Source organism: Perca fluviatilis, chromosome 5, assembly GCF_010015445.1.
Source record: "Perca fluviatilis chromosome 5, GENO_Pfluv_1.0, whole genome shotgun sequence".
Classification (NCBI taxonomy): domain Eukaryota; kingdom Metazoa; phylum Chordata; class Actinopteri; order Perciformes; family Percidae; genus Perca; species Perca fluviatilis.
The window spans coordinates 37,339,488-37,360,284 of NC_053116.1; the positions used below are offsets into that span (position 1 = coordinate 37,339,488).

Sequence of the window (20,797 nt, forward strand, 5' to 3'; positions counted from 1 at the left end):
GGTTCGCATGTTTTTTCATGAACCGTACCACCCCTAATGGTCACTGGCATGAATGGGTGTATCTCCGGTGTGACTCTAAAGAGATGTGATTCTTGAGGGCTTGTTCTCCCTTAGCTGAGCGCCTCCAGCTATAGAGAAGTGCAGCGACAAAGGCTGTCTCCCTCTGTCCCTGCTGGAGCTCCTGGCCTTCAACATGACCTTCGTCTTCATCGCCAGCGTGCTCGTCCTCATCGAGGTAAGACTCCTCACGTACGGGAGCTGTTCAAACTCTCCACCGCCCATCACACACGTCTCCCCTCCCCCCCCCCCAGCACAAAGCTTCTTAGAGCCCTCCAGAAAGTTCAGCTACTTGCCCCATTTTCTAGTACAGACATCCAATCTGGCAATTTGAGAACCTGTGCTGTAGAGTGGTGCGTTTGAGGACCCCGTGCTGTAGAGTGGTGCGTTTGAGGACCCCGTGCTGTAGAGTGATGTGATGACCCTCTCATGCCGTGTGTCGGTGTCCTGTTACAGCCAGTCGCTGCAGGTTCGGGGATCCCAGAAATCAAAAGTTACCTCAACGGAGTGAAGATTCCCGGAATCGTCCGGCTGCGAACGTTTCTCTGCAAAGCTGCCGGAGTCCTGTTCAGTGTGGCTGGAGGTAAAGTTATAAAATACTTCTGTACTTAAACTTCTGATAATTTAAATACATGAATCTGATAATAATAATAATAATAATAATAATAATAATAATAATAATAATAATAATAATATTGTAGTAGGATTTTGAAAGCAGGACTTTTAATTGTAATGAAGTTTTTTTTGGTTTGTGAATGTGTAGGAAAGATTAGTAAAAACTATTTCTCTCTGAGTGTTTTAACACACATAGTCCCCTTTAAATGAACCAAACTCACGAACAAGAGTGAACATCTCAACATACTCTGCTTCTGACTGGCTAGTAGTCCTTACCTAGGTACTGTCAGGGCACGCCCTCATACTCTGCTTCTGACTGGCTAGTAGTCCTTACCTAGGTACTGTCAGGGCACGCCCTCATACTCTGCTTCTGACTGGCTAGTAGTCCTTACCTAGGTACTGTCAGGGCACGCCCTCATACTCTGCTTCTGACTGGCTAGTAGTCCTTACCTAGCTACTGTCAGGGCACACCCTCATACTCTGCTTCTGACTGGATAGTAGTCCTTACCTAGGTACTGTCAGGGCACGCCCTCATACTCTGCTTCTGACTGGCTAGTAGTCCTTACCTAGGTACTGTCAGGGCACGCCCTCATACTCTGCTTCTGACTGGCTAGTAGTCCTTACCTAGCTACTGTCAGGGCACACCCTCATACTCTGCTTCTGACTGGATAGTAGTCCTTATCTAGGTACTGTCAGGGTACGGCCTCATACTCTGCTTCTGACTGGCTAGTAGTCCTTACCTAGGTACTGTCAGGGCACGCCCTCATACTCTGCTTCTGACTGGCTAGTAGTCCTTACCTAGGTACTGTCAGGGCACACCCTCATACTCTGCTTCTGACTGGATAGTAGTCCTTATCTAGCTACTGTGCGACTCCCAATAAAGATGGAACAGAAGAGCGATGTCTCACTCTGTAGCTAAAACAGAGAGCTCAACACACAGGGTGAAAAGAGGAGCTGCAGCAATGTCCACTACAACAAAAATATGGTGTTTTTTGAAAAATAAACCTATTCTGATATAACCTCTAAATACATTTATGAACCTGAAAATGAGCATAATATGAGCACTTTAAACCAATCACAATCATCTTGGGCGGCCAGGACGGAGCCACGGTGCCTCTGCTAAATAGCCTCTGGAAGGAACTTGTTTTGGTGGAACGTGTGTACGTTCAAAAGTAGTTTTAGTCGTGCAACAGAAAACTCAGATTGGACAGATAGTCTAGCTAGCTGTCTGGATTTACCCTGCAGAGATCTGAGGAGCAGTTAACCATAGTCCACGGCCCCTGAACAATGCCGGAAAAGAAACGTCATCGATATAGACTAAGCAGGATTGGATGTTGAAGAGGAGATAAAGATGCAGTGACTCATCATTTATGTGCTGGTGATGAGTCGGTATCAGTTAATGAGCAGGTGGACTCCGTGTGTGTCCACGCAGGTCTGTTTGTGGGGAAAGAAGGTCCGATGATACACAGTGGAGCCATTGTGGGAGCTGGCCTTCCTCAGGTACACCGCCGCACATCCTGAACACAACATCAACAGTGAACACTGATCAGTGGGACTGAGTTTATACTACGTATGCTTTTATACAACCCTGAAATGACAGTTTTAAAAGGGTAACTTTGTTTTTATTTTTTTTCCAACCTGGACCCTATTTTCCCAAGTGTTTTGTGTCTAAGTGACTGATGGGAACAGGACAATTGCACATCTTCAATTTACGTCTACTATAAATGCTGTTTTTGCAACAGGCTCAGATTATTATTCTAAGTGTCTGACAACATTATGGAGAGGATCCCTTCAAAGATAGAGCTTTTTGTTAAAGAGTTAGATCCTTTTAGTTTAACATGAAACAGCCCCGAAATCACCATCACCAAACTCCACCAGACTCCATGTAAATTAACAGTCATTTTATCATTGTAAAATACACTTCATTCAAAGTCGACAGAAACTAAATAAAACTATCAAAAGCCGTCTTGGTTCATCTTTCCACTGTTCCAACAATCACCACTCTGGTTTGGTTGAAATAAACCCTTAATTCACCCATTAACATGTGGAAATATGCTGGCCCTATACACGCTAAAAGTCCTGATTATTTACATGGAGTCTGGTGGAGATATGCTGGCTCTATACACGCTAAAAGTCCTGATTATTTACATGGAGTCTGGTGGAGATATGCTGGCTCTATACACGCTAAAAGTCCTGATTATTTACATGGAGTCTGGTGGAGATATGCTGGCTCTATACACGCTAAACGTCCTGATTATTTACATGGAGTCTGGTGGAGATATGCTGGCTCTATACACGCTAAAAGTCCTGATTATTTACATGGAGTCTGGTGGAGATATGCTGGCTCTATACACGCTAAAAGTCCTGATTATTTACATGGAGTCTGGTGGAGTTTGGTGATGGCGATTTCATAGCGGTTTCATGTTAAACAAAAAGGATCTTACTCTTTAACAAAAAGGTCTATCTCTGTAGGGATCCTTTCCAAAATGTTGTCAGACACTTAGAATAGTAATCTGAGCCTGTCAGAGAAAAAAAAAACAGCACTGCAAGTGGAAGGAAATTGATGATGCACATTTTCTCTATAGGGTTACATTGCAGCATCAGTTCACAGCTGCAGGTTACAACATTCTCGCTCAATACTGGACCAGTCCCTTAGACAGCAATGTACGGGGAAAATAAGGTTCAGGTTGAAAACAACAACTAATTTACCCTAAGTGTGCTCATCAGATGTTTTTCCCCCCTCTTATCAGTTTCAGAGCATCACTTTCAAAAGGATCAAATTCGATTTTCCCTACTTCCGCAGTGACAGGTACGTCTGCAGCACACAATCTGATTCACAAAACACTGTTCACTGCTTCCCTGGAAGTCAAGAGTGGGAGGCAAACCTTGTCGGGGATAGCTCATCGTGTTGTCTTTGCCGTTTGTCAGGGACAAGCGAGACTTTGTGTCAGCGGGCGCTGCTGCTGGAGTAGCTGCTGCCTTCGGTGCTCCTATCGGTGGCACGCTCTTCAGTCTGGAGGAGGGCTGCTCTTTCTGGAACCAGGGCCTCACTTGGAAAGTGGTACGTCACCTAAGCCAAAGAACACCAAGACGGTCGAAACATTTGTGTTCTTTCTGCTGACTCTGTGAGCAGCCATCAGTGGATATTACTTTTAAACATTAAGAAAACAAACAAGGAATTTCCCCTGAAATAACCACAGGCTGTAAAATATAATGGACGATGCTTCCAGGTCTGAGAAGTGAAGCTGATGCTGAAGCTCCTTAAAGCTGTATTCTCTCTAACTTCCAGCAGGGGGGAGACTCCTTAAAGCTGTATTCTCTCTAACTTCCAGCAGGGGGGAGACTCCTTAAAGCTGTATTCTCTCTAACTTCTAGCAGGGGGGAGACTCCACCAGCTCCAAAAAAGAAGTCTGTTTCTATAGAAGTCTATGAGAAAATGAGCCTACTTCTCTCTTGATTTATGACCTCAGTAAACATTTTCATAATGAGTTTATGGTCTCAGTCGCTAGTTTCAAGTCTTCTTCAACACAGCATGATGTTCATTTAGTAAATGATTTTAAAACAGACGATAAAGCAGGGGATGCTTTAGGACCTGTCAGTCAGGACAGAGGCTTAGCGATGCTAACCATGCTAACACTGTGGACATTAAAACCGACCTCAACTTGTTTTGGGGTGTTTTCCTCTTAAACTTTGACCCTCTCACTGTGTTTTTACTTCATACAATTTAATTGGAACATTTTGGTCGCCTCAAAAAATGTATTGTTGAGTGTTCTGCCAACTAAGCTAGCTACTGCTAGCATAACCTTGTAACTTTAGATTTTCTGTTCTGCCATACATGCAGATGACCAGTACCATTAGTGTTACCAAGTGTTAACCCTCAAACAGCCCTTTTTAAAGTTGTGGGGTCCAGCATTTTGGCCCCACAAAGCTGTCAGGACCAACAAGTATACTGGACTCACGGTTTTTGGACCCCACGAATGTAGTTAAACATGAACACGAACACACACACACACACACACACACACACACACACACACTCTCACACTCTCCGGCCCTGCTATTCTCTTAAAGAGATCGACGCACACACCAACGCACAAGTATAAACTTTAGGCCACTTACGTAGGCTACGGCGACCATAAATCACACTTTACAGTATATGTAGATAGCACAAAGTACTAACCATGAAGTATGATTAACTCTGCCTTCCTCAGCTCTTCTGTTTCATTTTGTTTTTTAGCTCTTCTGTTCGATGTCGGCCACTTTCACCCTCAACTTCTTCCGTTCTGGGATCAACTTTAACAAGTGGGGCTCCTTCCAGCTGCCCGGTCTGCTCAACTTTGGAGAGTTCAAGGTAAAGAGTCTGTCACTGAAGTGGTCTCTGCCTTTGATACAAAATACGTTTAAACTGTCAATCGATTAAAATGTTTAATCGCGATTAATCACATGATGGTCAATACTTAACTTGTGATTAACACAAATTAATACATTTTTATCTGTTCTATGTGTACTTTTAAAGGGATATATTTCAAGTTTTTAATGCTCAAGTGGTCTTTGAGACTGGACGTTGAACCATCTGGAAGGGCTTTGAAACTCAACTTGTCGTTCAAAAGACCCTTTTCTTTATCCATTTCTGCTCAAGAACGGTTGTTTCTTTTTTAGGTTGGGGGGGGGGTCTTGGCGAGTCTTAAGCTGCTTTCTTTTTTTTTTTTAATTATTTTTTGGGGCTTTTTCTGCCTTTATTTTTGATAGGACAGCTAGGTGAGGGAGGGGAGAGAGAGAGAGGGGGAAGACATGCAGGAAATTGTCACAGGTCAGATTCGAAACCCTGGACCTCTGCGTCGAGGCATAAACCTTTCAGTACATGTGCGCCTGCTCTACCACTGAACCAACCCGGCTAAGGGTCTTAAGCTGCTTTTAACGATCATTGATTTGATTAAAAATGTAAGTAATAAAGCCTGTTCCTCAGAACAGGAAGTCTCTCTTTAGATGTGTGGCTCTGGATTAAGATCAGGTTTAACCTCCGAAAAAAACAGGCTACACCGTCCTACAACCCAGATGGCTGCACCTGATTGGACGAACTCTTCCCTTTAAAAACAGACCAACATGCAGGCTCATTTAGAAACTTATTTTCTTATTTCTCTTATTTTACGAAAATAGTTTACCGAATGGGTTTCTGAAAACATTTTATGTAAGAAGTAAGCCGCAGCTGCAGAACCTGTTTTAATTTTAGCTCAACAATGAGCTTATAAGTTCATTATTAATACGTTTTTCAGGAGTTTTCAAGAGGTGGCGAGTCGAGCTGGTTTGCATAAAGTAGCCTGGACTTTTTTTTTTTTTTGACATTTAGCTGACGCTTTTATCCAAAGCGACTTACAATTGCTATATTTGTCAGAGGCTGTACGCCTCTGGAGCAACTATGGGTCACATTGGTTGATGTATCGCAGTGGGAATTGAACCCAGGTCACCAAAGGCAGGTGTCATATCCACTGCGCCACACTTCATCTTTATGCAAATGAGGAGCGGGCAACTCAGCGCCCCTTCTCTTGAAAGTCGCCACGACGCTAGCAGAATGCATTGCCCGGCTGCTCTCATAGACAATGAATGGGAAGCGTGGAAAGGACGCTTGCCCGTGGACACGTCCCATAACTGTCTTGCAAAACTCTTTGCTCGTCAGTGTTCAGATGGAGATAAGAACTGCCACCTGTGGACAGCAGTGGACCTGGCCTTCTTTGTCCTGATGGGGGTGGTGGGTGGCCTGCTGGGGGCGCTCTTCAACTGCATGAACAAGAGCCTGGCCAAGTATCGCATCAGACACATCCACCCCAAGGCCAAGTTTATCAGGTGATTGCTGGGAACAGTCCATCTTCATACAAAACATCACGCTTATCAAACAAAGACACTGAGTATGTTTACATGCACACTATTATGCATAATATGACAATATTCTGAATTTGATACAGGTCATGGAAACAGCATTTGGATATTCCTTTTTCGAATATAGTATTTTCTGATTAAGATGTGTGATATGCTGGTATTATTCAGGTTTTGGAAACATTCTTTGGACATGTATACAGCGCACTCAGAATCTGTGTCTCAATCAGGGTTTTTACTGCAGTTTGTGACCGTTTACGGTTTACGGTCAGCTCTGTGCGTTGCTTTGGTTGCTGTACACAAACCAACCAGTCAACCGTTTGCAGGGCTGCGGTAGAGATGCACGGCCAAAATAAAAGAAGGAGAAACACAGCTACTTTTAAACGTTATCAAACACTGCGATATCAACAGGTTTTTGGATATGCACAACCATCGCTACACCGACCTTTTCAAGAAGCTGGTTGAAGGAATGAAAGAGGGAGGCTGTGTTGGCACGCTCCAGCAAGTCCGACACTGCTGATAAAACGTTGAAATAATCTTGTTTTGCACGGCTACGTGTAAACGGCAGTATTAGTGGAATATTTACTTTCATTAGCCGAGTAAACAGCTTAGTAGGAATAGGTCTTTTTTTCAGAATAAGGGCAAACACCGGAGGTATATGTGCATGTAAACGTAGTCACCTAAAAAAATTTGATGCTAATTTACTTTAAAGCACGTATTTATATAAATGTCAGTCTGATTTCTGCCCTTTTTTCAGAGTTCTAGAGAGTCTACTGGTTGCCATGGTAACAACAGTGGTGATATTTGCAGCTTCCATACTGTTGGGTGAATGCCGTGAGCTGTCCTCCCCGACAACCCATAACACCACGGTACGTATATCTTTACAGTACTGACACACAAGTGCCACGAGTCCGCTATTACAGTACATGGTTTTTACAGGATTACAGCATGTGAGTTGTTGTTTTTTTAGCTGTCCGGCAGTGAGGACATCAACTCAACCATTCGCCAGTTCTTCTGCACCAACAAGACCTACAATGACATGGCCACGTTGTTCTTCAACCCGCAGGAGGCTGCCATCCATCAGCTCTTCCACCAGGATGGTTAGCACACACACACACACACACACACACACACACACACACACACACACACACACACACACACACACACACACACAACACACACACACACACACAAAACGTAACATCAGAGCGAGAGCGGGTCGTCCTCCGGCTGCATGCTAAGTGTCCTTGAGCAAGACACTGAACCCTAACTTTCTCCCTGGACGCTGCTACGTGGCTGTCCACTGCTCCTAATGCATAGCTTAAATTCATGGTTAAACAGTAGAAATAGTTAGCTAAAAGTAATGGTTAAACAGTAGAAATAGCTAAAAGTAATGGTTAAATGGTAGAAATAGTTAGCTAAAAGTAATGGTTAAATGGTAGAAATAGTTAGCTAAAAGTAATGGTTAAACGTTAGAAATAGTTTGCTAAAAGTAATGATTAAACGGTAGAAATAGTTTGCTAAAAGTAATGATTAAACGGTAGAAATAGTTAGCTAAAAGTAATGGTTAAACAGTAGAAATAGCTAAAAGTAATGGTTAAATGGTAGAAATAGTTAGCTAAAAGTAATGGTTAAACGTTAGAAATAGTTTGCTAAAAGTAATGATTAAACGGTAGAAATAGTTAGCTAAAAGTAATGGTTAAACAGTAGAAATAGTTAGCTAAAAGTAATGGTTAAACAGTAGAAATAGTTAGCTAAAAGTAATGATTAAACGGTAGAAATAGTAAGCTAAAAGTAATGATTAAATGGTAGAAATAGTTAGCTAAAAGTAATGGTTAAACTATAGAAATAGTATCTCCCTCCCCAAATTTTTATACATGTGTCAAAATCTCCCCATTTATCTCACCGCAGCTTTTTTTAAGGACTTGGACTCCATTATCTTGTCCTATATTTGGAATGGCAAAAATGCCAGGATTTCAAAGGCACACTTGCAGAAGTCTAGATTGGAGGGAGGGTTGGACCTGCCTGTATTTAAACACTATTACTGGGCTGCCACTGTTAGGGCATTAATGTTCTGGCAACAGGGACCCTTGGATAATCAGACGCTTGCAACCCCCTTGTGGCTTAAGATGGAGGCCAGCACTGTGAATAACTCTTCATTGCCAGCTATGTTATTCTCCAAGTTTGAAAAGCCAGAGTCCTATAAGAATTTATGCTTTGTGGTGAAACAGTCAGTAAGAATTTTAAACCAGGTTAGGTGCTCTCTAAAACTACCAAATACATCAGTACAAACACCTATATGCTTTAACCATAGTTTTCTGCCTCCCTGGCATGACATATCGTACCATGACTGGAGAAAGAAGGGCTTGGTCTCGCTTAATAATTTGTACATTGACGGTAAATTTGCATCATTCAGCCAACTGAAAAGAAAATATAATCTCTCTAGTTCCCATTTCTTTCGGTATTTGCAGGTTAGGCATTACACTCAATCAAAAATTGAAGATTTTCAAAATCTACCCCTGGAGCATGAAATTTATGATATTTGTAAGAGCCCTCCTTTCTCCAAGCGTCTTATCTCGAGAATTGTACGGTTATTTGATGACTGTATTGCTGCGCACACTGTGAAAACTAGGGATACTTGGAAAGAAGAGTTGAATGTGGAGCTATCTGAATCCATGTGGAACACCTGTTTGTCTAATATTCATTCCTGCTCTATAAACAGTAGACATCAATTAATTCAATTTAAAATTGTCCATCGTTTACACTATTCCAAAGTCAGATTACATAGAATATATCCGTCAGTTTCCCCAGTGTGTGACAGATGTAAGGTGTCAGAGGGCACGTTGTCCCATGCTTTTTGGTCCTGCTCCTCATTGACAAACTTTTGGTCTAAAATATTTGACTGGTATTCCAAAGCATATCAGAGGCCCCTTCAGCCCGAGCCTGGACTTGCTATTTTTGGCTGCTCACAAATAACAAGGGCAATTCCAACTCCCAATGCGGCAACCATTGGTACTGGGACTGATAGTTGCCAAGAGACTGATATTGAGGGAATGGAAGTCTCCCTCTCCTCCCTCCTTTCAGATATGGATCACCAATATGCTATCCATAATACAAATGGAAAAACTCTGCACCAGTCAAAGGGACACGTTTTCCCGTTCTTGGAACCCATTCCTAACTCACTTCGAAAAAGCTAAAATACAGTAAGCTAATTATGTTCCTGTATCAACAACCTTTCCTCCTACCGCTGCAATAAGTGTGACTGTAACAACTGGCAATAGCTGCATCTGAGCCCTGTTTGTTTGCTTGTTTAATTTGGAAAATGTAAATAAATATAATATTACAAAAAAAACTATAGAAATAGTTAGCTAAAAGTAATGGTTAAACTATAGAAATGGTTAGCTAAAAGTAATGGTTAAACGGTAGAAATAGTTAGCTAAAAGTAATGGTTAAACTGTAGAAATAGTTAGCTAAAAGTAATGGTTAAACTATAGAAATAGTTAGCTAAAAGTAATGATTAAACGGTAGAAATAGTTAGCTAAAAGTAATGGTTAAACTATAGAAATAGTTAGCTAAAAGTAATGGTTAAAAAGTAGAAATAGTTTGCTAAAAGTAATGATTAAACGGTAGAAATAGTTAGCTAAAAGTAATGGTTAAACAGTAGAAATAGTTAACTTAAAGTAATGGTTAAACTATAGAAATAGTTAGCTAAAAGTAATGATTAAACGGTAGAAATAGTTAGCTAAAAGTAATGGTTAAACTGTAGAAATAGCTAAAAGTAATGGTTAAACTGTAGAAATAGTTAGCTAAAAGTAATGGTTAAACTGTAGAAATAGTTAGATAAAAGTAATGACTAAAAAGTTTAAATGAGTTGCCAAAAGTAATGGATAGACAGGTGAAATAGTTAGCTAAAAGTAGTGTATATGCGGCTAAATTGATGGCTACAAGTAATGAATAAACTATGAAATAGATAGTTCAAAGTAGTGCAAAAGCGGCTGTAATGGTTAGCTTAAACATCAGACTGGTGGCCAGGTTAGCTCAGTCGGTAGAGCGGGTGCACATATACAGAGGTTTATGCCTTGACGCAGAAGGTCCAGGGTTCGACTCTGACCTGGGACAATTTCTTGCATGTCTTCCTCCTCTCTCCCCCTGTCATTGCTTTCCTATCATTAAAGGCGAAAATGCCCAAAAAATAATCTTAAAAAAAAACCCTAAACATCTGACTAAACTGTTGAATTACTTAGCTAAAATTAATGGATAAATGGTTATACTTGTTAGCTAAAAGCAAAAGATAAACAGTTAAAATAGTAAGCTTAAATAACAGATAAACAGTTTAAATAGTTAGCTAAAAGTATTGCATAAGTGGCTGGACTAGTTGGCTAAAAGGTCTGATTAAACTGTTGAAATAGCTAAAAGTAATGAGCATCTGACAGAGCTGTGGGGGTAGACCTCACTCATAACAAAAAGATTGAGAACCACTGGTGTATAGTATATTATTCATGGCCTGGTGCTAATGAACACCTGGCTCCTGTTCCTCCCGTCAGGTACCTTCAGCCCTGTGACTCTGTCCGTGTTCTTCTTGCTGTACTTCCTGTTGGCCTGCTGGACCTACGGTTTGTCTGTACCCAGTGGTCTCTTTGTCCCCTCGCTGCTCTGTGGGGCGGCGTTTGGACGTCTGGTTGCCAACATCCTCAAAGTGTAAGAACCATGTTTTCCTAATGTTCTACCTCATCCTCGTCACACATTTATAGAAATGTTTATTGCAAACAGACCTAAGTATGTATGATGATGGAACCAAGTGGCGTCTCATTTCATAGGGGTATGTTTTCACCACTACCCCTTTCCACTTGGTTTCAAGGGACAAGGGCTTGGGGTAATGGTGCGTTCTTTTTGTCTTGTAATTGCAACTAGTAGCTCGAGTGTGACGTCACATCCATGTCGGAAAACGAGCTACCGTGGGTTGTTGCGTTCTTTTTGTCACACGATACTACGAGTTGGAGAAAAGATGGATTTTTGTAAAATTTTTAGTAACATTTAGGATTCTATTCACCCAGTTATTGACATATTACACAACTATATTTCACAGTTTGATACATGAAAATTATGTTTTGATTAACGTTAACGTTAGGCTACTGCTCTGCTTTCTGCTCAAGGCTCGGCTTAAAGCCGTTGTTGTCATATAGCAACCGAGCGTCTCAGCTGCACAAGCTACAAAATAACTAATCAGGCGGTATTTAACTCCTAATAAGACTGTAGCGACATGCCTATAGGTAGCAGTATACAGCGCTATGTTTAACTCCTAATAAGACTGTAGCGACATGCCTATAGGTAGCAGTATACAGCGCTATGTTTAACTCCTAATAAGACTGTAGGGACATGCCTATAGGTAGCAGTATACAGCGCTATGTTTAACTCCTAATAAGACTGTAGAGACATGCCTATAGGTAGCAGTATACAGCGCTATATTTAACTCCTAATAAGACTGTAGAGACATGCCTATAGGTAGCAGTATACAGCGCTATGTGTACGACTTCTTCATTTGGTTACAACAAAGACAAAAGTACTTAAAATTGTAGAAAACCACAATGTTTACTACGTGTGATGCACGACGTAGCCATCTTTGAAAGTGAGCTCGGGGTCCTCTGAGTTCAGACGACTTGACGAGTCGTATATATACGACCTCGGGGGGGGGCGTTCTTTTTGCAACTTCCGGGTCGTAACTCCGGAAAACAACTCGTAAAACGACTTCGGTGGACAAAAAGAACGCACCATAAGATGAAGGGGTAGGGGTAAGATGAGAAATGAGATTCAGCCTAATGCTGCGTTCCAGGCAGCCCGTAACTCGTGTTTTCACAACCTTCTCCCCGTGAAAGCGCCCTGGAACGGCCGTCAAACCCCTAACTTACTCCCCGTGAACTGGTACCAGATGGTTGCACTCCCAGTTACAGTTTTTGACGTCACACCCACACACATAAACAACAATGGCGCCCCCTGTTGATGCTGTACAGACGCCGGTGAGATATAGAAATAGACATAAATAGGCAACGTAAAGTAATTCCGCACATTGTAATCACAACAATACGCATACGAGTGTGTACTACTACAGGTAATGTTTATTAAATGAAGCCCAAAATATGTCGCCGACTAGAAATCACTGGTATCAGCTAGCGCTAGCTAACGTCAACGATAGGTAGCCGCTAGTTAACGTTGACGTCACTTTGCCCGGAACGCTACCAAGTCGTGAGTCGTGACTTGAAGTCGTAACTTGCGGGCTAAAAATTGTGTCTGGAACACAGCATAAAGCTAGATTTATGGTTGCTTAGGGCTGGGCGATATGGAGAAAATCAGATATCGCGATATTCTTGACCAAATACCTCGATACGGATATTGCGGCGATATTCTAGGGTTGACAATTGGTGCTCTAACAAAATATCTTCACACTTAGATTTTAGATAAATAATCATCAGTAATGTTAACATAATATCTAAGTGGGGAAAAGGCAAATAATAGAAGAGCTAAAACAGTCTGGTAAGTTCAGAAGAGTACATCACTTTACTGTAATGCAGCCTTTAAAACCAGGAAAAGACACTTATGCCATTTACGATATTACGATATCCAAAATCTAAGACGATATCTAGTCTCATATCACGATATCGATATAATATCGATATATTGCCCAGCCCTATGGTTGCTGCGGTGTTCCGCTTTTTGTTCAGCCTAGGTTGGTTTTAAATGTGCTCTATAAATACACTGACTTGACCTGACAGTGTAAGAGGCAGACAGTAGTTTTGAATTGGAGGTAAACAACAGTGACATTAATAAGTAATGCAATGTTTGGCGGTACGTCAGTGTTATCATGAGTTGAGTTATTGTGTGTTTATTGCTGTTGCCAGACAGCCTGCTTTCCTTTACTTCCACTCTCTTCTTCTCTTCTACTTCTTGCTTAATCACAGTATATTTTGTTTGTACGCCCTCTGGTGTTTCGGAGAATACTGCAACGAACAGTGCATTGAGCATAAACGTCTCCGTGCATGCTCGTAGTGCGAACGCCATCTACGGAGGCCCGAGCCACGTTGTCACGAGTATAACCCAAGGGGGGTAAGCGAGCTTTCGGAAAGTGTACCTCCTATGGGGAGATTGTAGGCTAACGAGCCATCACCTTCCGTTAGCATCCCATTGACTCCCATTCATTCTGACGTCACTTTGACAGAGAATAACTTTACATCTGAAGCGTTTAAAGACTCTATTTGTCCGTTGTTTATTTCTAAAGAAACAACAATGTATAAAAGGCTCCATTATTTTGTAGCTCACGTTATGGCTCCGTAGCAGACGCTTTTATAACAATAGGCTAACGATTGGGTCATAACCACGAGACTTACTGTCACACAGTAGAGGAATTACCGTATAGTACAGGAGAAGCTCACAGGCAGTTTGGACTTCCATTAGCTGTTTAGGTTTAATTACTGATGTTAACTAGCATGTTAGTGATCAGTAATTAGCCTGTGCCCATGTTATCTCCTTACATATACCTACGCTCTCCGTCTCTGTAAGATTGGGAATGATTGAGATTTCTCTCGGCACAGCTACCAGAAGACTTCACACTTTCAGACAGGTTGCTCACGTCACATCTACGTCTTCAAGCTCAGTTGGAGGCTGCTCAGTAACGCTCAGCCAGCACCGGGAAAGAGACTTCTGATATCCTTCACTGGTCTCCGTCGAAGTATATGGTGTCGCTGTGTCCATTTCTTTCACTGTCTGTGGTATAACCAAGCCTTCAGTCCCTACAGACTGTACTGGAGTGGTACTGGTTCTTACTGTGTGTCTGTCCATTGTTAGGAAACTGGGAATGGACATCTACTCTGGGACCTTCGCTCTCATCGGAGCTGCCGCCTTCCTCGGAGGCGTCGTCAGAATGACCATCAGTCTGACTGTCATCCTCATTGAATCCACCAATGAAATCACATACGGGCTGCCCATCATGATCACGCTAATGGTACGCTGTCATGCTATGCATATCAGTATTTCCTACTATCAACCACTGTGCTTTTTCTTTTTAAATTAAAAGAGACCTAATTTGTTTTGTTAACAGTGTTTTCCCTGGCTTTGTGGCGACGGGTTTAGGCGTCCTTCCTCAAGAAAATTTTGCGTTTTTCAATTTAAAAAAGCAGTTTCCCCCAAACATTTAGTGTCTCTTAAGCCCTATTCGCACGGGATAAGTATTATCTAGGGACCTGGTGCGAATTATAAATTACCCACCCACGTCTGATTTTCATCTGGCGCATTCGAACGGGATAAGCGAAGCCTGTGATTTTACTTGAATTTACTTACATATCTCCCAGCTTTACACTTGATTTATTTGTAACATTAACCTCTAATTATGAAGTGAGCCCCCTCGCTTGATTGTGCATTATTTTTGATAAGCTATTGATAAGTATAGCGACATGACCCAGCACCCAAAACACTGTCAAAACACTCCAACGCACCCTCCATTCTTCGCGAAAGATGGATAAAAAGGCGCAAAAGAAGGAAATAGGTACCTTGAAAAAAAAAAGAAGCCCTGGACAAATCAGAGATGCCGATTCGCACGGGACTAATATTATCACAGGACCTCCGTTTTCGGCGAAATATGGTAGGTCATTTGCGGGGGAATTATTACTTTACAAATTACAGACATGACCGATTCGCACGGGATTAAGATCACAGACAACCTCCGCAATTATTACAAATGACTGGAGGTCACCAGGTAATATTTATCCTGTGCGAATAGGGCTTTAGTGGGATTTTGTCTTTGTGTAGTTGTGTTGTCTGTTTTTGGTCATTTTCGTTTTCTTTGGGGTTGTTTTGGGTCTCTGTGGTCATTTGGTGTCTCTTTGTAGTCGGTTTATTTTAGGGGTTTATGGAAGGCGGGTCATTTTTGACGCAGAGGATAAGAGGAAGATACAGAAAGTGAAGACTACACAAGGGTTAAAGCTGCATTCTCTCTAACTTCCAGCAGGAGGCGACTCCACCAGCTCCAAAAAGTCTGTTTCTAAAGAAGTCTATGAGAAAATGAGCCTACTTCTCTCTTGATTTATTGCCTCAGTGCGTGATCACAGAAGGCTTGTATCATGTGGACGTGCCGAAAGTGTTGCCATTACTTAGAATTCCTCATGGGAGCCACCGAATCAATGCGCCATAGCTTTAATATGATTTCAGGTCCCTATATGAAATTATTTCATCAGAAGTGAAGAGATGTGTTCATAAGTTCAGGCGTGCGTGTGATTCAGTCATGTATTTCCTGTTGGGTTCATGTGATAAATGGTTTTGTGTCGATTATCAGGTCGCCAAGTGGACTGGAGATTTCTTCAACAAGGGCATCTATGACATCCACATCGAGCTGAGAGGAGTGCCACTGCTGGAGTGGGAGACTGAGGCTGAAATGGACAAGTAAGATTTGTAATAGTTTTACATAGCCAGCTCTATCTCCACAGCGCTGTGCAGTAAGGTCTGGCTACACCACAGATACATTCTGAGATAAGAGGAAAAAAAACACTCTGGGTTGTTTGCATTCCTTTAAACCAATCACAATCGTCTTGGGCGGCGCTAAGCTCTGGACGCAGCGACAGTGGCTCTGCTGAATAGTCTCAGGAAGGAACTGGTTTTGGTGGAACATTTGCACCCTGCAAAAGAAAATGCCACATACAATATTAAATGAAGTTAACTGTTGACACAATACAGTAACTGTGAGCTATTTAAATTAGCTGATTCATGGTTAAACCTCATTGGCTCTTACCAGTGTATCTCCGTGTGTACTTCGTCCACAACAATCCCACCAATCAGTCCCAAAACGTCCCAGTTAGAGAGGAAACACCCTAAACATATTCTTAGTAAATCTTTACAATCATTCCCAGAAAGAACCAAGCAGGCCGGCCTCGTTGCACCATCCAAATTTTAGGGCTGTGCTCGATTAAAGAAATTCTCAGTCGACTAACACTCATTCAATTGTATCGACTAATCGATGAGTTGATTTAATCGACAGATCTGTAAATCTGAGTTTCTCTGCAAAGAGTCGTGCTAAAAGCACCACTTTAATTCTTGTGTTTACCAGAGATGAGCTCGTACGTTTCTTGGAAATAAGTCATTCAGCATGAAAACAGCATCAGACATGACTAATGGACTAAAGAAATCTAAGTTGACTAAGACCAAAACGACCGATTAGTCGACTAATCGACTAAGAGAGAGCAGCCCTACCAAATTTACTTCATAACTTGCCATTTACAGCGTGTAGCTCGCTAGCTCGAAGTTTGTGGTTGTTTCTTGAAGCGAAGGGAGTTTGAGAACGTCAACACACAGAGGTGGGGGACATCCAGCGATCATCGTCATCCTGGAAATGTACTTCCGTTGATCTAGACTAGCTTAAAACTAACCCCTCCCCCTGTTTTTCTCAGTAAATCATGTTGCATGATCCACATTTTCTTCAAAACTTGCCATTTTCAGCCCTAGTGCCCATCCTGTGTGTTCATGTAATCTGTGTGTTTTTTCCCTTTTCCCCCTCATCATATCAAGGCTGACGGCCAGCGATATCATGGAGCCCAACTTGACCTATGTGTACCCCCACACCCGTGTCCAGTCTCTCGTCAGCATCCTGCGCACCACCGTCTACCACGCCTTCCCGGTGGTCACTGAAAACCGGCAGAACGAACGGGACTTCATGAAGGGCAACATCCTGGTCAGCAACAACATCCACTTCAAGGTACGTCCTGTGCCAGTGTTCACATTTGTAGCCGTTAAAGCCCGGCCTCGTATCCAGAGGGAGTTGGATAAAGAGAGAAAGGGGTTGAGTGTAAAAAAAAACCCACCAAGGAACCACCTTGTGGATTTGAAACATCTCTCTAATGATGCTGCCACCTAGTGGTGTAGTCTAATGTATTGTAGTGGGTGTACTGTACTATCTACCTACCTACCTACCTACCTTCCTTCCTTCCTTCCTTCCTTCCTTCCTTCCTTCACCTTTGTGAATCCAAATATCTGTATATCAATATCTATATTCATGCTCAATATCGTAATATTACATTTTGTCAATATCTTGCAACCCTAGTGGCAACTTCCTGTGTGACATCATCATCAGCTCTCTCCTTCTCTCGCTGTCTGTCAGCTTTGTTCGCCGCCTTCTAAAATATTAGAAACACTGAAGAAGAAACAGAAAACCTGAGACGTTATAAATCTGGTGCTGCTCCGTTATTTAAAGGAACAAGCCGACTTATTGGGAATTTATCTTATTCACCGTAAACCCCAGAGTAAGACAAGTCCATACATACCCTTCTCATCTCAGTGCGTGCTGTAACGCTGTCTGACATCTCCAGCGGCATCAGCCAATCACAGATCCTGCAGGTAACTGGTTCCAGTAATCCTACTGCTCCCAATAAGTGACAAAATAACGCCAACATGTTCCTATTTACATGTTGTGATTTGTAGAGTCACAGCGTGTACAAAAAACAACGTAACATGAGACACAGCCATCTTCTAACCGTAAACAAACCGGGAACTATATTCTCAGGCGGAAGAATATAGTACTTGGGCGGAGTGATATGCTCGCAGCAAGCCTGTCTGAGAATATAGTTCCAGGTTTGTTTACTGGTTAGAAGATGGCTGTGTCTCATGTTAACGTTGTTTTTTGTACACGCTGTGACTCTACAAATCACAACATGTAAACAGGAACATGTTGGAGTTATTTTGTCACAATTGGGAGCAGAAGCTAGTTGGAACCAGTTACCTGCAGGATCTGTGCTAGGCTAAGCTAATGCTGGAGCCGTCAGACAGCGTTACAGCACGCACGGAGATGAGAAGGGTACGTATGGACTTTGGTGAATAAGATAAAGTCCCAATAAGTCAGCGTGCTCCTTTTAAGTATCGGCGAGTTTGACTCAGATATTCTGTCCGATAAACAAGCGACCGTTTCCACCGTCTTTGGTGCGTTTGACATGAGTGCAGTGAGAATGAAATGAAAAATGCAACAATGCTGCAACTTCATCCCCAAATCGCACCGAGTCTACCGAACCATGGGTGTGAAAGCGCCCTTAAAATGTAGTGATTATTTAATGTGCTGATGTGAATTTCAGCTTTAGCTCGATTGTGCCTTTTTGTTGGCGTTGGAATGGATCTGGGTCTCGACGTCAAGAGAAGTATACCCGATCACAGGACACTGATTTATAAATGTACCCTTCGCTGTCGCATGTAGAAATCCAGCGTTGTGTCCCGTGCGGGGGAACAGCGGCGGCGCTGCCAGTCCATGAAGTCCTACCCGTCCAGCGAGCTGCGAAACGTTTGTGACGAACAGAACGCCGCGGTGGAGCCCGCAGAGGAGGGAGAGGACCTGCTGCAGCAGATGTTAGAGAGGAGGTAGGACGCACCACACACACACACACACACACACACACACACACAGACAGACACATAGACACACACACACACACACACACACACACAGACACACACACACACACACACACACACACACACAGAGACACACACACACAGAGACACACACACACACACACACACACACACACACACACACACACACACACACAGACAGACACATAGACACACACACACACACACACACACACACACACACACAGACACACACACACACACACACACAGACAGACACAGACACACACACACACACACACACACAGAGACACAGACACACACACACACACACACACACACACACACACACACAGACAGACACACACACACACACACACACACACACACAGACACACACACACACACACAACACACACACACACACACACAAACACACACAGTTACATCAGTATATAGTACTGTACACAAGATCACATTTAAATTCAAAGTGACTTTGCATTTTAGATTATTTTCATTAATGTTATGGATGATTTAAACAGAGAAATAAAAAGCATTATTAAACGGGTGGCTCAAGCAATGTGATATATTAACCATACACAACGGCTATAATTCTAATTATAGGGGCCGAGCCTTTTGGGGGCCCTAAGCAGAATTTGATTTGGGGGCCCCCCCTCCCACCACACGGAGTCCCCTGTGCTTGACGATTATTGACACAAATGTCACGCTATAATGTTACATTATAAATGAATACAGTGAGGCTATGTATTAATACAGTGACGGATTATGAACTACTGTCCCCCCGGGGCACAGATGCATAAGGACCCTCCCCCCCCCCCCCCTGCAAAAGTGGGTGCAAACGGCAAGGGGGGGGTCTGGGGGTGGTCCCCCTGAAAATTTAGAATTTGGTAGATGTGATTTCCTGTATATTTTTGGGATAGTCAGCTGGAGAAGGGCAATACCTAAATTTGTTCAGATTGATAGCTTTTTGCTTTTTGATTTATTAAGGTAGTCACGCAACTACTTGGGCTTCAGGGCCAAACAACACGTTCTATCCCACAGGACTTTATGTTCGAGTAAAATATTACATCTATTTATCCTAATAGGGATGCATATTTATATATGCATATTTAGATTTCTTTTCCTGACAGACAGCCCGCCCGTGTTAACCGCTTATTAACAGTTAACAATCCGCTGACTAAGTCCAAGTCCACCCGTCTGGGAGAGTTAGCAGCCACAGTGTTGCGTACATTGTTGTTGATGTGTTGACACCACATCAATTAGTTTAGCTGCATGGTTGTCAGCTGTGGGTCCCAGCTGTAGGGCTGGGCTATATGGCCTCAAAAAAATCCCTGATTTTTTTCACAAAGAATCTGATTTATGATTTAAATTGATTCCCCCACTTAACATTAACATGGCATGGTCTCATGAGGGTAGCATACCTGTAGCAAGCTCCATCGTAGTGACATTGAAGAGGAGCTCCGTGCTACAGAGTGGTGATTGCTAGTTGTTAAAGCCGCTACAGACCTCCGTCACAGCTCTGTCGTATCAGCGGCTTTTAGTAGATGTTTTGAGCCGCATCGGAGTTCCTCAACACCGGGTCCGGTGCTCCATGGTGCTCCGTCAGGTCAGCGGTAGTTCGTGGTTCAGTTATCCGAGAATAGGTAACTTTGAGCTGGGTACAGAGCACCAAGAGCTGCCGGTCATTTCCGCGGATATTACAGTTAAGTAAGTAATGAAACGAGTAGTTAAGAAAATAAGTAATATTAGCCGCTGTCGCTGCCATGTTGTTTGTCTGTATACAGGAGGATGTACGACTGCTGAGGTACTATTTGTACTATTTATACTATTTGTTGTCTATTGATTGTTTGTTTATTGT

The 20,797-nt window shown here is 42.5% G+C and overlaps 1 protein-coding gene across 1 annotated transcript in view; it reads left to right on the forward strand.

Annotated features, from left to right (window-relative positions):
- clcn6 (chloride channel 6) overlaps positions 1-20,797 on the forward strand; it is a 37,089-nt gene that overhangs the window by 9,350 nt on the left and 6,942 nt on the right. The window contains exons 6-19 of the mRNA XM_039800327.1: positions 129-235; positions 514-640; positions 2,105-2,172; positions 3,423-3,481; positions 3,601-3,733; positions 4,910-5,023; positions 6,347-6,513; positions 7,301-7,412; positions 7,514-7,643; positions 11,091-11,244; positions 14,383-14,539; positions 15,866-15,972; positions 17,092-17,278; positions 18,764-18,924. Coding sequence (XP_039656261.1) covers positions 129-235; positions 514-640; positions 2,105-2,172; positions 3,423-3,481; positions 3,601-3,733; positions 4,910-5,023; positions 6,347-6,513; positions 7,301-7,412; positions 7,514-7,643; positions 11,091-11,244; positions 14,383-14,539; positions 15,866-15,972; positions 17,092-17,278; positions 18,764-18,924 — 1,783 coding nt within the window. The remainder of the gene's footprint in view (positions 1-128; positions 236-513; positions 641-2,104; positions 2,173-3,422; positions 3,482-3,600; positions 3,734-4,909; positions 5,024-6,346; positions 6,514-7,300; positions 7,413-7,513; positions 7,644-11,090; positions 11,245-14,382; positions 14,540-15,865; positions 15,973-17,091; positions 17,279-18,763; positions 18,925-20,797) is intronic.